The sequence below is a fragment of the Neovison vison genome, chromosome 13, assembly GCF_020171115.1.
Source record: "Neovison vison isolate M4711 chromosome 13, ASM_NN_V1, whole genome shotgun sequence".
NCBI lineage: Eukaryota > Metazoa > Chordata > Mammalia > Carnivora > Mustelidae > Neogale > Neogale vison.
This window is the reverse complement of record NC_058103.1, coordinates 113,067,278-113,083,042: the sequence shown is the minus strand read 5'-3', so window position 1 is coordinate 113,083,042 and position 15,765 is coordinate 113,067,278. Positions and strand designations below refer to the sequence as shown.

The 15,765-nt window shown below is 37.7% G+C and overlaps 1 protein-coding gene across 3 annotated transcripts in view; it reads left to right on the top strand.

The window, feature by feature from the left end:
* LRRC49 (leucine rich repeat containing 49) overlaps window positions 1–15,765 on the top strand; it is a 162,729-nt gene that overhangs the window by 904 nt on the left and 146,060 nt on the right. Inside the window, exons 1-6 of one of the 3 annotated variants that reach the window (XM_044229961.1) lie at window positions 17–321; window positions 983–1,039; window positions 2,913–3,000; window positions 8,664–8,861; window positions 9,206–9,308; window positions 13,052–13,255. In XM_044229961.1, coding sequence (XP_044085896.1) covers window positions 274–321; window positions 983–1,039; window positions 2,913–3,000; window positions 8,664–8,861; window positions 9,206–9,308; window positions 13,052–13,255 — 698 coding nt within the window. In that variant the 5' untranslated portion in view covers window positions 17–273. Of the gene's footprint in view, window positions 1–16; window positions 322–982; window positions 1,040–2,912; window positions 3,001–8,663; window positions 8,862–9,205; window positions 9,309–13,051; window positions 13,256–15,765 lie in introns of those variants that run through there. The other 2 variants (XM_044229963.1, XM_044229962.1) reach the window with 2 other exon arrangements.

The following is a 15,765-nucleotide window of genomic DNA, read 5'->3' as shown; positions in this document are numbered from 1 at the left end:
CCCCGTGTCCTCCTCCCCACACTCCCGCTCCGTTTGCACGAGGCCAGGAAAGCAGGACGAGGAAGTGCGGACGCACCGGACCCCAGCAAACATCAGCGGAGGCTCTACCGACCGGGTGGGCCCCCCGATTTGGGAGAGGACCAGACCGGAAATGGTCGTCTCCATGGTAACCCCTGAGCTGGTTGCCTGGGAGATGACCCCTTTCGGTGTCTGAGTCTCCGCTGTATCGTCGCTTCTAAGGCAGATCTAACAGATCCTGGACTGTCTCCTGCCATGATTCCCGGGAAGTACCGCTCTGTTTCTGGCCGGGCTGCGAATAACGTAGGTTGGGTCTCCTGCCTTCCCTTCTCCCCCATTCGTATCGTTCTTTCTGACTGGCGTCTTTGTCCTAGGTGATGGGCTGTATTATTGGGACCAGGATCGCTGAATCCACTCAAGCTATTGTCTGACCGAGGCTTGAGATTCGTGAACTGGACCAAGGCACTTGGAGGGTATTTAATATTGTGTGATGGGTATTCAAAGTCTTGTCCAGGTTCTTGGCTTCCAGAAGGTGGAGCTGGTCTGCTGTGAAAGGCTAAGACTCATTTCAATTCTTTTAACCAGTCGGTTTCTCACCCCTTCTCTTATTTAAGGAAAAAAAAAAAATGTATTATTGATAGGCACTCGACCTCCTTCACCTGTCCCATTGAGATATTTACGTAGACTTGAAATGGCAAGTGTCAGATACCTCAGGTTATAAGGTAGAGGGTTACATCGCTGCAGACATCTTGGGAAATAAATCACAGGGAAACCTTTTAATTCTTAGTCGCGATTTTATTGCTTTCAGCAGATCGTCAGAACATGATCATTTACCACAAACGAAAAGCAAGCATCCTGTTTTATACTAAGTGTTTGTTATATCTTTCTCTGTACCAGTTTGGGGAGAAATATGTGTGTATTTAAGTTAAGAGCGTATTTTATGCTATAATTTTTTACGTTGCAGGTGAATTGTGGGCTTCATCTGGTTATTCAAACATCATCGCTTCCTGAAAAAAGCAAAGTAAGATTTAAGCAGATTTATATTTAAATCAAAGATAAATTATTTTATAACCTTCACAAATAACAGCATGTTTTAAAGAATAGAGCTAAAATAATTTTTATTCTCTGCCCACCTAAAGTAAAAAAACCTCTTTAAAAAACTGATTCTTACTTCACCGATTACAAGAGGTGGGTTTTGTTTTGTTTTGCTTTTTATATTTAAACATTTCTTAAGTCAGGATTCAATCATAGCCGAATTAGGAAAATTTTTTTCTTTCTTAGTAGTGAGTAAAATGATGGTATGTCTTACTACTGATGGCATCTTATAATGCATAAAATGTAATAATATGGGGGATATATCTACAGATTCCATTTATAATTAGGGGAGAACATAATAGATTAGCAGTGAAAATATATTGGGCTTAATACTATTTAGAAGTTAAGATGTAAACACAAGATTCTTTTTTCCCAGATTTGCATACAATATCCACTGGCCTTTCCATTATTTCTAGCGTTAGATCTGATTTTTGAAATACATGTTTTTCTTTCCCTCCTGTCTCACCTCAGCACTCAGACATACTCATCTACCTCCCACAGAACTGTCTCAAGACACAAAACAATTTTTCCTCCTTTGCCCAAGTTGGATACCTCCAACCATCACAATTCAGTTTTTTTCCTAAAAGATTGTTCAGTAGATGTCACTGGGGGAACTCTAAAGTGAAGGACAGAGTTTACAAACAACAGCATGAGGAGGGTAAGGAGGGGCATGAAGAGGGTTGACCGAAGGACACCCTTAGTCGAGGAGGCAGTAGTTGGTTATATTAAATGTGAAAATAAACCCTTGAAAAATAGACCATTTGATCATCTTGAATAAATAGCAATTAGCTAGATTAATTGAAAATATTCTTTATTATAATTGGACATAATGGATCCTTGCCAAAGTTTTGCTAATTGATTTTGCTGGAAAAATCCCTTTTTATCATTCTAACGTATTTCTAGGAACTATGTGCCTTGTCCAGATTCTTTTCAAACCATTTACTTTCTCTAGAGTGGATATGTTCTGAGAAAATACCTTCAGCTCATATAATTCATAAAGTTATAGTACAAATGCAATTATAATGTTTATTATGGATGAATCAGAAGCATATAACTTTTATGATACATATTTAGGGTTTTTTGGTGGCTAATCACGAGGTGTTTTTTTTTTCTCAGTCCTATCAAATAATTTAAAATCAATTTAGAGAATACCCTTCTTAGAAGGTTTAGATATACAGTTTTATTACACTTGGATTCTTAAAAGGAATTCTGATGATAAAAACTGATTTTTTTTCCAACAGAATTTACTTTTTGTTATATGATTTTTGCTTTTGTTTTCTACAAAATTGTTCTTTTAATCATTGTATTTGTGGTGAGCGTATGGAGGAATTGCAAGTGGTTTATAGCATAGTTTCATCTGACCCCATGAAATTGACTGTGTGTGTGCGTTTGTGTGTGCGCTAAAAACTCTTAACATAAAAATTGCCATTTTAGCCATTTTAAGTTGTACAAATCTGTGATATTAAATACATTCACAAGGTTGTGCAGCCATCATCAGTGTGTAGTTCCAGAACTTTTGTCACTCAAAAGGGAATCCCTGTACCGATTAAACAATCACTCCCTATTCCCCCTTCCCGCCCCCTTTGAAAACCACAAATCTGTTTTCTGTTTCTTTAGATTTTTTTATTATCAGTTTTTCATAGATGGAATCCTATGCCATGTGCCATTTTATGTCTCTCTTCTTTCACTCAGCATGTTTTCAAGGTTCATCTGTGTTGTGTCTTGTGTCAGTATTGTACATAATTTTATAATTATCTTCATGACTTACTGTTAAATTTTCCCCCAAATATGTCTTTTAGGTTGAATTCAAGCTAAATAAAGAAACGCCATCATTCTCTGGTCGACTCTTACAACATGATCTTGAAAGAAACTACTCAAGTAGGCAAGGTATTGTCAGCAAGTAGAGATCAGATATGTCTTATCTTATTTGAGTAATATTGCTTAATAATCTTGACTACCTAAATCCAAATAGACCTGAATTAAAAATGAAATGGTTCATTAACCAATGGTTCACTGATCAAATTGGTTTGGTATTTATTTGGATCAGAATTGATTTTATATATACAGCATGGTAGACTATTTCCAATAGAAAAAGCAGTTGTACTGTAGTTCGAGGCTGGGTTATGCACAACAGAATGGGAAGGAATCGTCCAAATACTATTTTAGAACTAGGAAAAATGCCTACCTATGGGAACACATATGTCTCGGAAATAAGGGAACAGTGGAAAGAGTGAAAAGTCAGGAGTAGAAAAGAAAATCTTTCCCTTACTAACGTATATAATTATAGATATTTTATATCAGAGGCCTTACACTTTAGTGTGCCATCACCTGAGATTTTATTAGAAAGGCAGGTTCTTAGTACTCCCCTTCCTTCCTTTCTCTTCCCCATTCTGATTTTGTAGATCTCAAGTGGGATTTGGAAGTGTGCATTTTATTTTTTAATTAATTATTTTTATTAACATAAATGTATTTTTTGCCCCAGGGGTACAGGTCTGTGAATTGTCAGGCTTACATATTTCACAGCACTCACCATTGCACATACCCTCCCCAATGTCCATGGAAATGTGCATTTTAATGTCTCGAGGGATTCTGACAGATGTGGTTGTGGACCACCCTTTGAAAAACAGTGCCTTATATGACCTGGTTGTATTTCTGAAATGAGTTTTTCAGTTCAAGGAGAAATTTCCTTTAGACATTTGAGTGGTTAGTTGGTTGTTAACAACTGCTAGCCATCTGTAATGGGCTAATGTTAAGCACTACAGAATCCTTATATACTGTACCATCTGTACCTCCTAGGAGTTTTATGAGGGGGTTGATCTGTATAGATCAACAGATTGTTCATCTCATTACTGCATGAATGTATGGTCATCTTGAATGTTGGATTAGTTTTCTTTTTTTGTTTTGTTACTTTTGGACTTTCCTCTTAGGCCTGTCTAATTTGAGATGACTTTTTCTTTTTCTTTTTTAAAGATCTTATTTTATTTTATTTTATTTTATTTTATTTTTTAAAAGATTTTATTTTTTTATTTGACAGAGAGAGATGACAAGTAGGCAGAGAGGCAGGCAGAGAGAGAGGAGGAAGCAGGCTCCCTGCTGAACAGAGAGCCCGATGCGGGGCTCGATTCCAGGATTCTGGGATCATGACCTGAGCTGAAGACAGAGGCCTAACCCTCTGTGCCACCTAGGCACCCCTGACTTTTCTCTTTCTTATATCCTACAATCTAGTCTTGGCCAACTGCTAGACATGGCATCAATGTAACTGCAGTTCCACACTACAGGGAGCATCTGTCTTGCTCTCTTCGGTTCAGTTCACTACATATTTATTGAGTATATGCTATGTGCTAGATATTGTATTAGGAGCAGGGTTATAACTGTGAAATTGAGAATTCTCAAGCAAGATTCTTTATGTTTGCATTACGAATTTCCTTTACATTTTTATATAGTAATATCTTATGTGTTTTCTAAGTCCTGAGTCAAACTTACATACTTTCCCCAAGCTATTCTCAAGTTAGAAGAAGAGTTTGTCATACAGATTTCTGGATGACTGACCAGGTAAATTTATTTAAATGATAAGGTATTACTAATGAGGAAATGGAATAGAGCACTGAATTGTGAACCTAAGAGATAAATAAAGTTTCATACATAAGTAATGACTCATGAAATACAAAATTCTTTAGGGAAAAATAAAACTTTTTTTTTCATTGAAGGATTTCATTCAAAATTGTTCTCTGTGACAGGCTATTCATTTGTACCCTGTTCTTTCCAAATGTGCATCCTCCATAGTTCCAGGTAATTTCATGCAAAGGAGACCCATGTGGCATATAGCTGTTTTTTTCTACTTATGTACTCACCATTCTGCAAAGACATAAAACTTTGGCAAAATTATAAGTAGCATTTATCAAGAAGGTTTGGGAATTTTTCTCTAATAAACTGCATTCTGATATCTAATCATAATTTCACCCATTTCCTTTTTTTCTCAATTTTTCCAAAATTAATTAAGCTTAATAGCCCGTCAGCATAAATTAATCAATGGTACTCTCAGTTTAAAGGAAAGAAGCTGAATATTTTAATTAGGCTGGTAAATTTAAAACTTGGTATGTATATTTTTCGGGGCTTTTTAGATTATTGTTAAGAGTTAATCCCTGTATCCTTGGGATTTTATAAGTGCCAGATATTCCAAGGATACAATAAAATCTCAGTTAACCAGAATTTAACTTATTAGCCCCCTTAATTAAGAATTCCAAAATGTGTATATAGAGAGGAAGATTCAGGGCTTCATTCTTAAAATCATGATAGATCGTTGGAAAACCTAGAATCAGTATCTCAAAGGTAAGGCTGAGTGGACAGTCATATAGGACCATGCACTGTTTCATCCATCCACCCATCTTTCCATCTATCCACTTACCCATCCATTTACCCATCTGTTCATCTGTGTATGTAGTGTGCAGTGCAATGAAGGTTTTTTTTTGAATATAGACCGTTATTGAAAGAATGGTCAGCATTTTTTAAAAAAAGATATATATATATTTACTTATTTATTTTAAGAAAAGATTTTATTTATTTATTTTACAGAGATCACAAGTAGTCAGAGAGGCAGGCAGAGAGAGGGGTGGGAAGCAGGCTCCCTGCTGAGCAGAGAGCCGGATGCGGGGCTCGATCCCAGGACCCTGAGATCATGACCCGAGCCGGAGGCAGAGGCCTAACCACTGAACCACCCAGGTGTCCCATAAAAGATTTATTTATTTATTTGAGAAAAAGAGCATGAGATAATGCAGGGGGTGTGAAGAGGGAGAGAGAACCTCAAGCAGACTCCGCACTGAGTACAGAGCTTGACATGGTTCTATCTCACGATCCTGAGACCATGACCCTGAGATCATGACCTGAGCTGAAACCAAGAGTTGGGCACTTAACCAACTAAGCCCCGCAGGTGCCCCCAATCTGCATTTTTATACCAAAATACAAGACTTTGATTTTCTTTCTTTCTTTTTTTTTTTTTTAACAGAAATAGCATATGCGAAATAGATTTCCACTTAACTTTTTTTTTTTAAGATTTTATTTATTTATTTGACAGAGAGAGATCACAAGTAGGCAGAGAGGCAGGCAGAAAGAGAGAGAGAGAGAGGAGGAAGCAGGCTCCCTGCTGAGCAGAGAGCCCGATGCGGGACTCGATCCCAGGACCCTGAGATCATGACCTGAGCCAAAGGCAGCGGTTTAACCCACTGAGCCACCCAGGTGCCCTCCACTTAACTTTTAGTAAATTGGAAAATCAATTAGTTTATTGATTCCTTGGATTCAGGCAAGAATATAAAGAATGTAAAATGAGGTCTATCTCCCAAAGAGCTCATAAATTTATGGGGAAAACAGGGACTTCATATCCAGTAAATTAAATAGTGACATATGAAATAAAGGAAATGTTTCAATTAAAATTCTGCCACATTGTAATGTGGTTTACATGTAGGGTGAAATATCCCACAAATATATGTAGGTGTTTGATACACAAATCCATATTTGTTTGATATACAAATATATGTGCATATATCTGCATAAGTATGTGGATGTGTCAGTCATAGATCACTCTGGTTTCCAGTCATTTAAAGGATCTTGTTTGTGGGTTTTAAGGTGTGTCTTCCTAATTGTTGTCATTCGTTGCTGTACCTTGAGAAATATATATCACACTGATCGTGATAGTGAGCTCCTCGAGGGGATAGGGATTATGACTTCTGTGCATAATAGGAACTGAAAAGTGCAAGGATAAAATTTGCTTTGAGCATAAATGAATCTTCACTTTGATTATTTCCTGTATACCCCAAGTATACAGGGGTATACTGTATACTTGTCTTTGAAAGTCTTTGAAAGTTTCAGTCTGCCTCTTAATTTGAGGATTGGCTTGAAGCCTTAACAAAATAATTTAAAAACCTGACTCTGGGACGCCTGGGTGGCTCAGTTGGTTGGACGACTGCCTTCGGCTCAGGGCGTGATCCTGGAGTCCCGGGATCGAGTCCCACATCAGGCTCCCAGCTCCATGGGGAGTCTGCTTCGCTCTCTGACCTTCTCCTCGCTCATGCTCTCTCTCACTGTCTCTCTCTCTCAAATAAATAAATAAAATCTTTATAAAAAAAAAAAATAAAATAAAAACCTGACTCTGATGCTAATAACAGAAACCAAGCTTGTCCATTGGTTGGAGTTTTACCTGTATCATCTTTAGGTGGACAATTATACCTTACTCAATTAATCCTTAGACTAATTTTTGTTTGTTTCTGTTTGTTTGTTTTTTTTAACTGTCTGAATTTTAATTTCCAAATTGGTTTACTGAATCGTGGTTGCTTTGGTATCCTGCTAGGCACTGAATCCTGTCACAACAGCAATTCATTGGTGAACATGACGCCAGTTCTGAGTGATCTACTTGAGAACATCATTGTTAGTTATCTTGATGTTTCATGATACTTAGAAAAGTGGAATATGAGCACTGGTTATTTTGTGCAAGAAGCTAGGTGTGTGATATTTCAGTAGATACTTTATGCTTTGTAGACCCATAGAAGCTAGCAAATATTGTTGCTTGACAGCCTTTTAGTAGTATCTATATGAAACTTGATGTTAAGTTTTCATCATATTGTCTCATGGTCTCCCAAAGAGTATGTTAGCTTCCTAGATTTGGTTTTTTCTTTTCACCTATTGGTGTGTTTAAGCAGAAGAGCTCTGTGGTAACCACAGTTTCTGTTTTCCTGCTTATTGCTCCTGTCAACATCAGTTGCTTCTTTCAGGAAATTTTCTCTTTATAGAAGAAAATATAGTAGATTTCCTCTGATGTTCAAAGTGATCCCTTTGACCCATTACTCAAATATTATCTCATTTCTGGAACTTGCTAGCATCTCTTCTTGACAATTCTACATTCTTCTGGGTCCATAGAATATACCTTAATATCTACTTCCCTATAAACCCGTCTTCTTCTTCTTTTTTTTTTTTTTAAGATTTTATTTATTTATTTGACAGACAGAGATCACAAGTAGGCAGAGAGGCAGACAGAGAGAGAGGGGGAAGTAGGCTCCCTGCCGAGCAGAGAGCCCAATGTGGGCCTCGATCCCAGGACTCTGAGATCATGACCTGAGCCGAAAGCAGAGGCTTACCCCACTGAGCCACCCAGGCACCCCAAACCCATTTTCTTAACTGGAAAATAACTGTCACATTTATGTGGGAATATATAACAGATACTATTTTTTATTCTGTATTTTGTGTACATTGTTCTGTTTAGTCTATTAATTTCATATGTGTTTGCCAGTTAGATTCAAAGCTACTTAATGGTAGTCAGGATTATAGGACCAACAGCCTATAAACCTCACAGGAGTGTCGTAGACCCTGTAGAGCCTAATTAACTAAAAATGAACAATATTTGGCCATATCCATTGGTCTCTACAATATTTTCTACTAATAGTGGCTGAACATACAAAAAAAAAAAAGTGATACATCTGCTATCCAAAACTACTTTCTCTGTATTTCCAGTAGTAAAGTCATGTGTTGTGTAGCTTTGTGATAAACTTTTTGATATTTTGAAGGAGATGGAAGAGTAATAAGCCCTTCGCCTCGTAATAAATCATCATGCATCTCATCCACAACAAACGTGACAGAACTATGTGGGCTGGAAATGAAAACTACCATGAGCTCCTTATCAGCATTTGGAGATTCTTCCATTCAGACACCTTCAAAGTCCAGAATCCGGCAGGGCTGTCATAGTGCTGGCCCAAATGTATCTGGTAATGAGGGACTATCATCTCAGCTTTAAGAGACTTAAACTTCAGTATTAGGAGTCAGCCTTTTAACGGGGTAAAGATAGTACTAGAGTAGTTCTGTACTTTCAACCAATCTATTAGGGCAAGGGAAAAATTATTTGGTACATACAGAACATGTAGTTTTAGGGTTGAGGAGGAAAGAAACTCAAATGTAGGAATTAATTTTAAGTGTAGAGAGGTATGGAAATTGTAGTTTCCAGAAAAGGTATTTGTAGGTGCCAAAGTTCTCCAAATATAAGGTGACTTTAGTTTCAAGATTTTAAAGGTTTTTTTTCTTAATCAAGTAATTTGTATATCCTTTTCAATAGGTGATCATATTCATCTGGCGAGCTCATCAATGCCATCATTTCCCATTCTGCAACGTTCTTCTGAAGAGAAAATTCTTTACTCAGACAGGTTGACCCTAGAAAGGTGAGGACAATTTCTTTTCTTTTTTTGACCAGATAATACATAAATTACAAGATTGGAAAGATAGAAAAGGCTTTCTCTCTTCTCTTGCTCTCTAGCTCCCCAGTTCTCACTGTTCCAATTTTTTATTTATCCTTTCAGGAGTGTGGGGTGGGATTTTATAGCTGTGTAATGTAACAGAGCTTACCTATACCCTGAAAGAGTAGTATAGCAATTCTAGACTATGGCATGGATTAAAATGGACTTTAGGATAGAAAAACTTACAGTATAGTCCTCATATGGGTCCTTTTGGGCCCTCTCGTACTGAGTTCCTGTTGCCTCACTGGCCTGAACTCATTTCTCCTTCATTCACTTTGCTGAAGTTACACCTGCCTCCTTGGTGCCACTTGAATACACCAAGCATGCTTACACCTCAGAACCTCTGTACTCGATGTTCTCTTTGCAAAGAATGCTGTTCCCCCACATATCTGTAGGCTTACTCCCTAATCTCCTTCAGGTCTTTACTCAAATGTCATCATGTCAGGGATGACCTTCCTGAGCCATCATCTCCGAGCTACATCCCTTCCACCTTGACACTCCACAACCCCCTTCTCTGCCTCATTTTTCTTCTTAGCATGTATCACCCTCCAACATTTGAAGTATTTTACTTATCAAGTTGATCCTTTGTCTCCTCCTACTGGAATATAATCTCCCCAAACACTGGGAGATTTTTTCAGTTTTGTGTCCTGAGCACCTAGAACAGAGCCTGAGACAAAAGAGACTAAACAATTTTGAACGGATGAATATATTTAAGATTTGATCCCTGGCTATAAATCTAGGAAGCCCTTGAACCCTCTTTACCCTGTCCTGGTGTAGCCACTCTGGAAAAACAGTATGGAGTTTCCTCAAAAAGCTAAAAATAGGGCTACCCTATGACTCAATTGCACTACTAGGTATTTACCCAAAGGAAACAAACATAGTGATTCAAAGGGGCACATGCACCCCAGTGTTCATAGCAGCAATGTCCACAATAGCCAAATTATAGAAAGGGCCCAGATATCAATCAACAGATGAATGGATAAAGATGTGGTATATATCTATATCCATATTTATCTATATCTATATATATGGAATATTTTATGTGTGTGTGTATCTATATCTATATCTATCTATCTCTCTCTCTATATATATATGATGGAATATTACTCAGCCATCAAAAAGAATGAAATCTTGCCATTTGCAACGACTTGAAAGGAACTAAAATGTATTATGCTAAGCCAAGTAAGTCAGTCAGAGAAAGACAAATACCATATGGTTTCACTCCTATGTGGGATTTAAGAAATGAAACAGATGAACATAGGGGAAGGGAAAGAAAAATTAAATAAGAGGAAAACCGAGAAGGAGACAAACCATTAAGAGACTCTTAATTATAGAGAACAAACTGAGGGCTGCTGGAGGGGAGGTTGGTGGGGGGCAGGGGTAATTGACTGATGGGCATTAAGGAGGACACTTGATATAATGAGCCCCAGCTGTTATATAAGACTAATGAATCACTAAATTCTGTTCCTGAAACTAATAATATGCTGTATGTTACCTAAATTGAATATAAATAAAAAATTAAACTAAAATAAATCTAGGAAGCCCCTGACAATAGAATGGTGGATGAACATCCCTATCCTATCTTAGTGCTATAACCAGTCTAGGAAAACCATCACTGTTATGCATACCTTTAGCTTAGCAGTGCCTTTCCAAGAACAGTTTTTGTTTGAATATTTTATTTATTTATTTGGGAGAGAAAGAGTGAGCAAGAGAGAGAAGTGGAGCAGGGGGAAGGGCAGAGCGAGGGGAAGAAGCAGACTCTCCAGAGCTGTACAATGGGGCTCGATCCCGGGACTCCAGGATCATGATCTGAGCCTAAGGCAAATGCTTAACCGAGTGAGCCACCAAGGCACCCCCATCCAAGAACAAATTGTTAAGCAAACTTCTTACATTAGCATTGCACACCTAACAGTGAATTGTCCTAGACCATCTTTGTGTATAGTTGGGAAAAAGCTCTCTGGAGGGTGCAGTATGTTGTATTGTAGGCAGAGCAGAGGGTGCTAACTCTCAGGACAGTTTCGTAGTATTGGTGTTACAGCATCAAGTAGGAAATACAGAGGCACAGGTATCGTCCAATATACATCTGGTATTAGGGCCGAAGTGTAGCAACTCAGGGATTTTGTAGCCAGAATACTGCCCCTGCCCTGAGAAAGCTCTGGCTCATTGTGTGTGTGTGTTTGCTTATTTTACTACATGGCAGGAACTTAGGGGTTCAAGGGGTGGACAAGTGAGCTTGGGTCTTAGTCACCCAACTAAGTCGAGTTTCAAGACAAGTAGGCCTTGGGTCTTAGTCACTCAATTTGGAATCTGAGAAAGTGACTTTATTTCAAGCTATAGTAACTTATATGAGGGGGAGGTCCGAGATTATTTATTTTCCGTTCTCGGTGATGACTGACTCAGAAATTGGATGAACTAGAAGCTGGGGGTATTGGTAAGTTTAATTGAGAAACAGGAAGACTGAAGCAGGAAAAATGAGACAAAGTTTTTTGCTAAGCTGATAAATATATAAATTTTAAACTAGAATACTTGTCATATATTAATTTATAAGTTATAAGACAAGGAAGAAATGTGATAGTATTGAATGCATGAAATGAATTCTAAATACTAAGCACACATTAAAGCAATTCAACTATTGTCCATTAAGTTTTACTTTTCTTCTATTATAAACCAATTTTTTCTATTATAAACCAATGTTTTTAAACATCGTATCTTTGTCAACCGTTTGTATTCAGTTGTTTCTTTGTTCTAATCACATTTTCTCTATAAATGAGGATGATTCTGATCCCATTCACAAATTCACTTATGCTTGTAGAATTCTGATTAATTTTCTTTAAAGGTTACATTTGCTTGATTTTTACTAAAAGAAAATAGTTCTAGTCAGCCTCTCCATTAGAGTTGTCCACACACTGATCAAAGCAGTGACCTTTTCCTTGCACACTGTTGAAAACCTCAGAGTGGAATCACTCCTCTCTGGCCATTATAGTAGTGGAATTCTTAGAGCCCTGTACGTATTTACTTCACATGTAAGACGTAACTTTTTACATAATAGAGGCTTTAGTGTTTCAGATATAGCTGAAAGCTTGTATTAGTAAGGTTTCATCCTATCCTATAGCATACTAACTGTTCTGAAAAGTCTAAAGTTAATGTTGAACATCTAAACATTCTTAAAATCTAAGTTTCTGGGAGTATGTGTTATAAGGACTGCCTTCCTATTGATGGATTTCAGGGTAAAATTGTTTCCATCAAAGTGAAGTGTAGGTGGCTGAATTTCTCGCTTTTCCTAACATGTCATCCAGCTTAAGAGGAGCTTGCGTTATGTGACATGGCTCTTTGAATAATTTCAATTTTCAGAAGGTAGTTATGTTGAGTGTTTTGTGATGTTAAGCCAATTTTATGTGAAGTAATCGATATTGGAGATTTTTTTTTAATAAAATGAGAGCTTAAACTTAATTTTCATAATTGCCCTTGTTGAAGTATATTGTCTTTAATAGAAATGATTTACAATTAGGTCTAGGATACTCAGTTCCTGGAGGCAAGAAGTGGTGCTGTTCATCTTTTTTTCTCCTAACAGTGTGGGAGCACAAATATACTATTAATAATATTTGTAATAAAAAGAGGAAGCATGTTGTCACATTGAAACTTTATTCACTTTTTAAAATGTTTTCTAGGCAAAAGCTGACTGTGTGTCCTATCATTGATGGAGAAGAACACCTTCGTTTGTTGAACTTCCAACACAATTTTATAACTCGGATCCAAAATATTTCTAATCTACAGAGGCTAATATTCTTGGATTTATATGATAACCAAATTGAAGAAATCAGTGGGCTTTCTACTCTGAGATCCCTCCGTGTCCTTCTGCTGGGGAAAAACAGGTAATCTTTGTAGAATAATAGATTTGTTTATTTACTTAGAGCTAATGTTGAGACTTCTGGTGTTCAGATACTCTTAAGAAACTGATAGATTGAAAAAGATATAAATTGACTAAAATTTGGTAAGATTATTTGAATGAATTAAGATTCAGCCATAATTTATTTTATGAGATTCAATTTGAGAGTCAAACCAAATAATATTTATTGAATATGTATTTTATTATTTCCATTGCTTCCCAGTGCCATATCTTAGGTGGAAGTAAATAGCAGACTTTGACCTTAACTTTATGTTTTCTTGAGCTATCTTGTAAGTGTGTGTACTCACTTTAGGCTTATGTCTGTTTCACCTATGGTTCCTCCCAGTGCTTGGCTGGGGTAGATATTTGGTATTTCATGTTTGTCACATCACTGATTAATTCTTGTTCAGATGGTGTTTTTGGTATATATTTAATATTACATCCTATATGAACTTGCTCAGTTCTTTTTGTAAGGCTCTATTATGTAGTGCAATTACACAATTTCTGACTAATTTCCTTGATACTCGTCTATGACTTTTCTCTCCATTCTGTTTTGCTGGATGGCTTTGTGTCTACAAAGAAGGACTATTTAGTGAACTCCAAAAATGATTTTTATATTCTCAAATGATGAATTTTAGATACAGTATTATCCCCAGTATTATCCTCAGTTCCACTCCCTCCCACCTCCTCACTGATAGCATGGATCTTGAATTTCCTCTGTATTCTCACTGGCCAGTGAGAGTAACATAAGGAACTTTTTCTAAGATCATGCCCCAGAATCCTAGGCTCTTGTCTGTTCCCTGTGGTTTCTTGAAAGTTCCTAGCAATGTAGTTTATCAGCTATCCTTGGTTCAAGCGTTAAACTGAGCATTATGGTAGCTGGAGGGAATTTAGGGAAATGATAGGAGTATGGAGTCTTAGAGCGTAATTGACCTCAGAGACCAGTTCTCTCATTCCATAGATGAAGAAATGGAGATGTAAAGGGACTTTGCAAGGTTAGATGTGTATAAACTGTACACCGTAGGAGTACCCCAGTGGGGCAATTTAGTAAGTAAGAAGTCAGCTTTTCATACATTTAAAGCATTCCCTTCAAGGTGCTGCTCCCTGTTCTCTCTCCCAGAGATTTCTTAACTAGTTCCTGATCCTTGGAGTTTTTTATTTGTTTCTATTTATTCTTTAGCACTGTTGCCTTTATGCCTTCTTTTCAGGCCTGGAGTATTTCCTTGTGGCATTTTTAATCTCCTTTGCTAGTCTTTTTTTGTTTTTTAAAAGATTTTATTTATTTGATGGACAGAGATCACAAGTAGGCAGAGAGGCAGGCAGAGAGAGAGGAGGAAGCAGTCTCGGAGCAGAGAGCCCAATGCAGGGCTTGATCCCAGGACCCTGGGATCATGACCTGAGCCGAAGGCAAAGGCTTTAACCCACTGAGCCACCTAGGTGCCCCTCTCCTTTGCTAGTTTTAAACATAGTATCTAAGAGCTTCTCCTGGGTCTCAGTGTTTTAACTCAACTCTCAGTCTACTTTTCTTCCTGCTTCTACTTTGCAGCTTCTCAGGCTTCTTGGAAATGGCCTTTTAAAGTTTTTTAAAAAATAATTTGTGGAGAAGGGGGGTAGGGTTATGGACATTGGGGAGGGTATGTGCTTTTGGGTAAATTGGAAGGGGAGGTGAACCATGAGAGACTATGGACTCTGAAAAACAATCTGAGGGGTTTGAAGTGGCGGGGGGGGGGTGGGAGGTTGGGATACCAGGTGGTGGGTATTATAGAGGGCACAGCTTGCATGGAGCACTGGGTGTGGTGAAAAAATAATGAATACTGTTTTTCTGAAAATAAATAAATTGGAGAAAAAAAATAATTTGTGTCTCAAGGACACCAGTCCATCTGAGCTTATGACCTTGCCAGAGTTCTCTTTGCTCCTCCAAGTCTAAGGGACCTAATGCTGTTTTCTCTATCCTTACCTTGGTCAAGTAAAAGCAATCTAATGCAGTCTCTTCTTCCTCATTCTACTTCATCTTTTTGTTTGTTTTGTTTGTGTTTGGGCATATTTTACTTTATTTTTCACATAAAGAAAACAACCTTTCAGCAATTTTAGAGCTGTTAGTCTGCTTGAATAAAAAAGAAAGTCAGAAAAACAAGTTTCCATATTCTCCCCAAATGCGTATTTCTGAAGTATCAGAACAATGCAAATCTACCTCCTGTTCCTGGGTCAGCTCTGTGAGCTTTGAAGATCCAAATCTAACCTGAGGTAGACCTTTAGTGAACTTCAGGAAATCTGGCTGAGAAATGCTCCAGGAGAGAGGAGCTCATTTGCTACCCTGTCTCCCCAGGTTCCTCTAGGATGAACTGTTGCCCCCTGCTGGGCGAGTCCAGGAAGTTTTCTCCCTCTCACTTTGCAAAGCAGCACCATCTTTTAGTCCAAGACAGTGGAACCAGATGTTAATATCCAGGGCTACCATATTCCTCCAAGTTCAAGCAGCTCCAACAAAGATTTCTACCC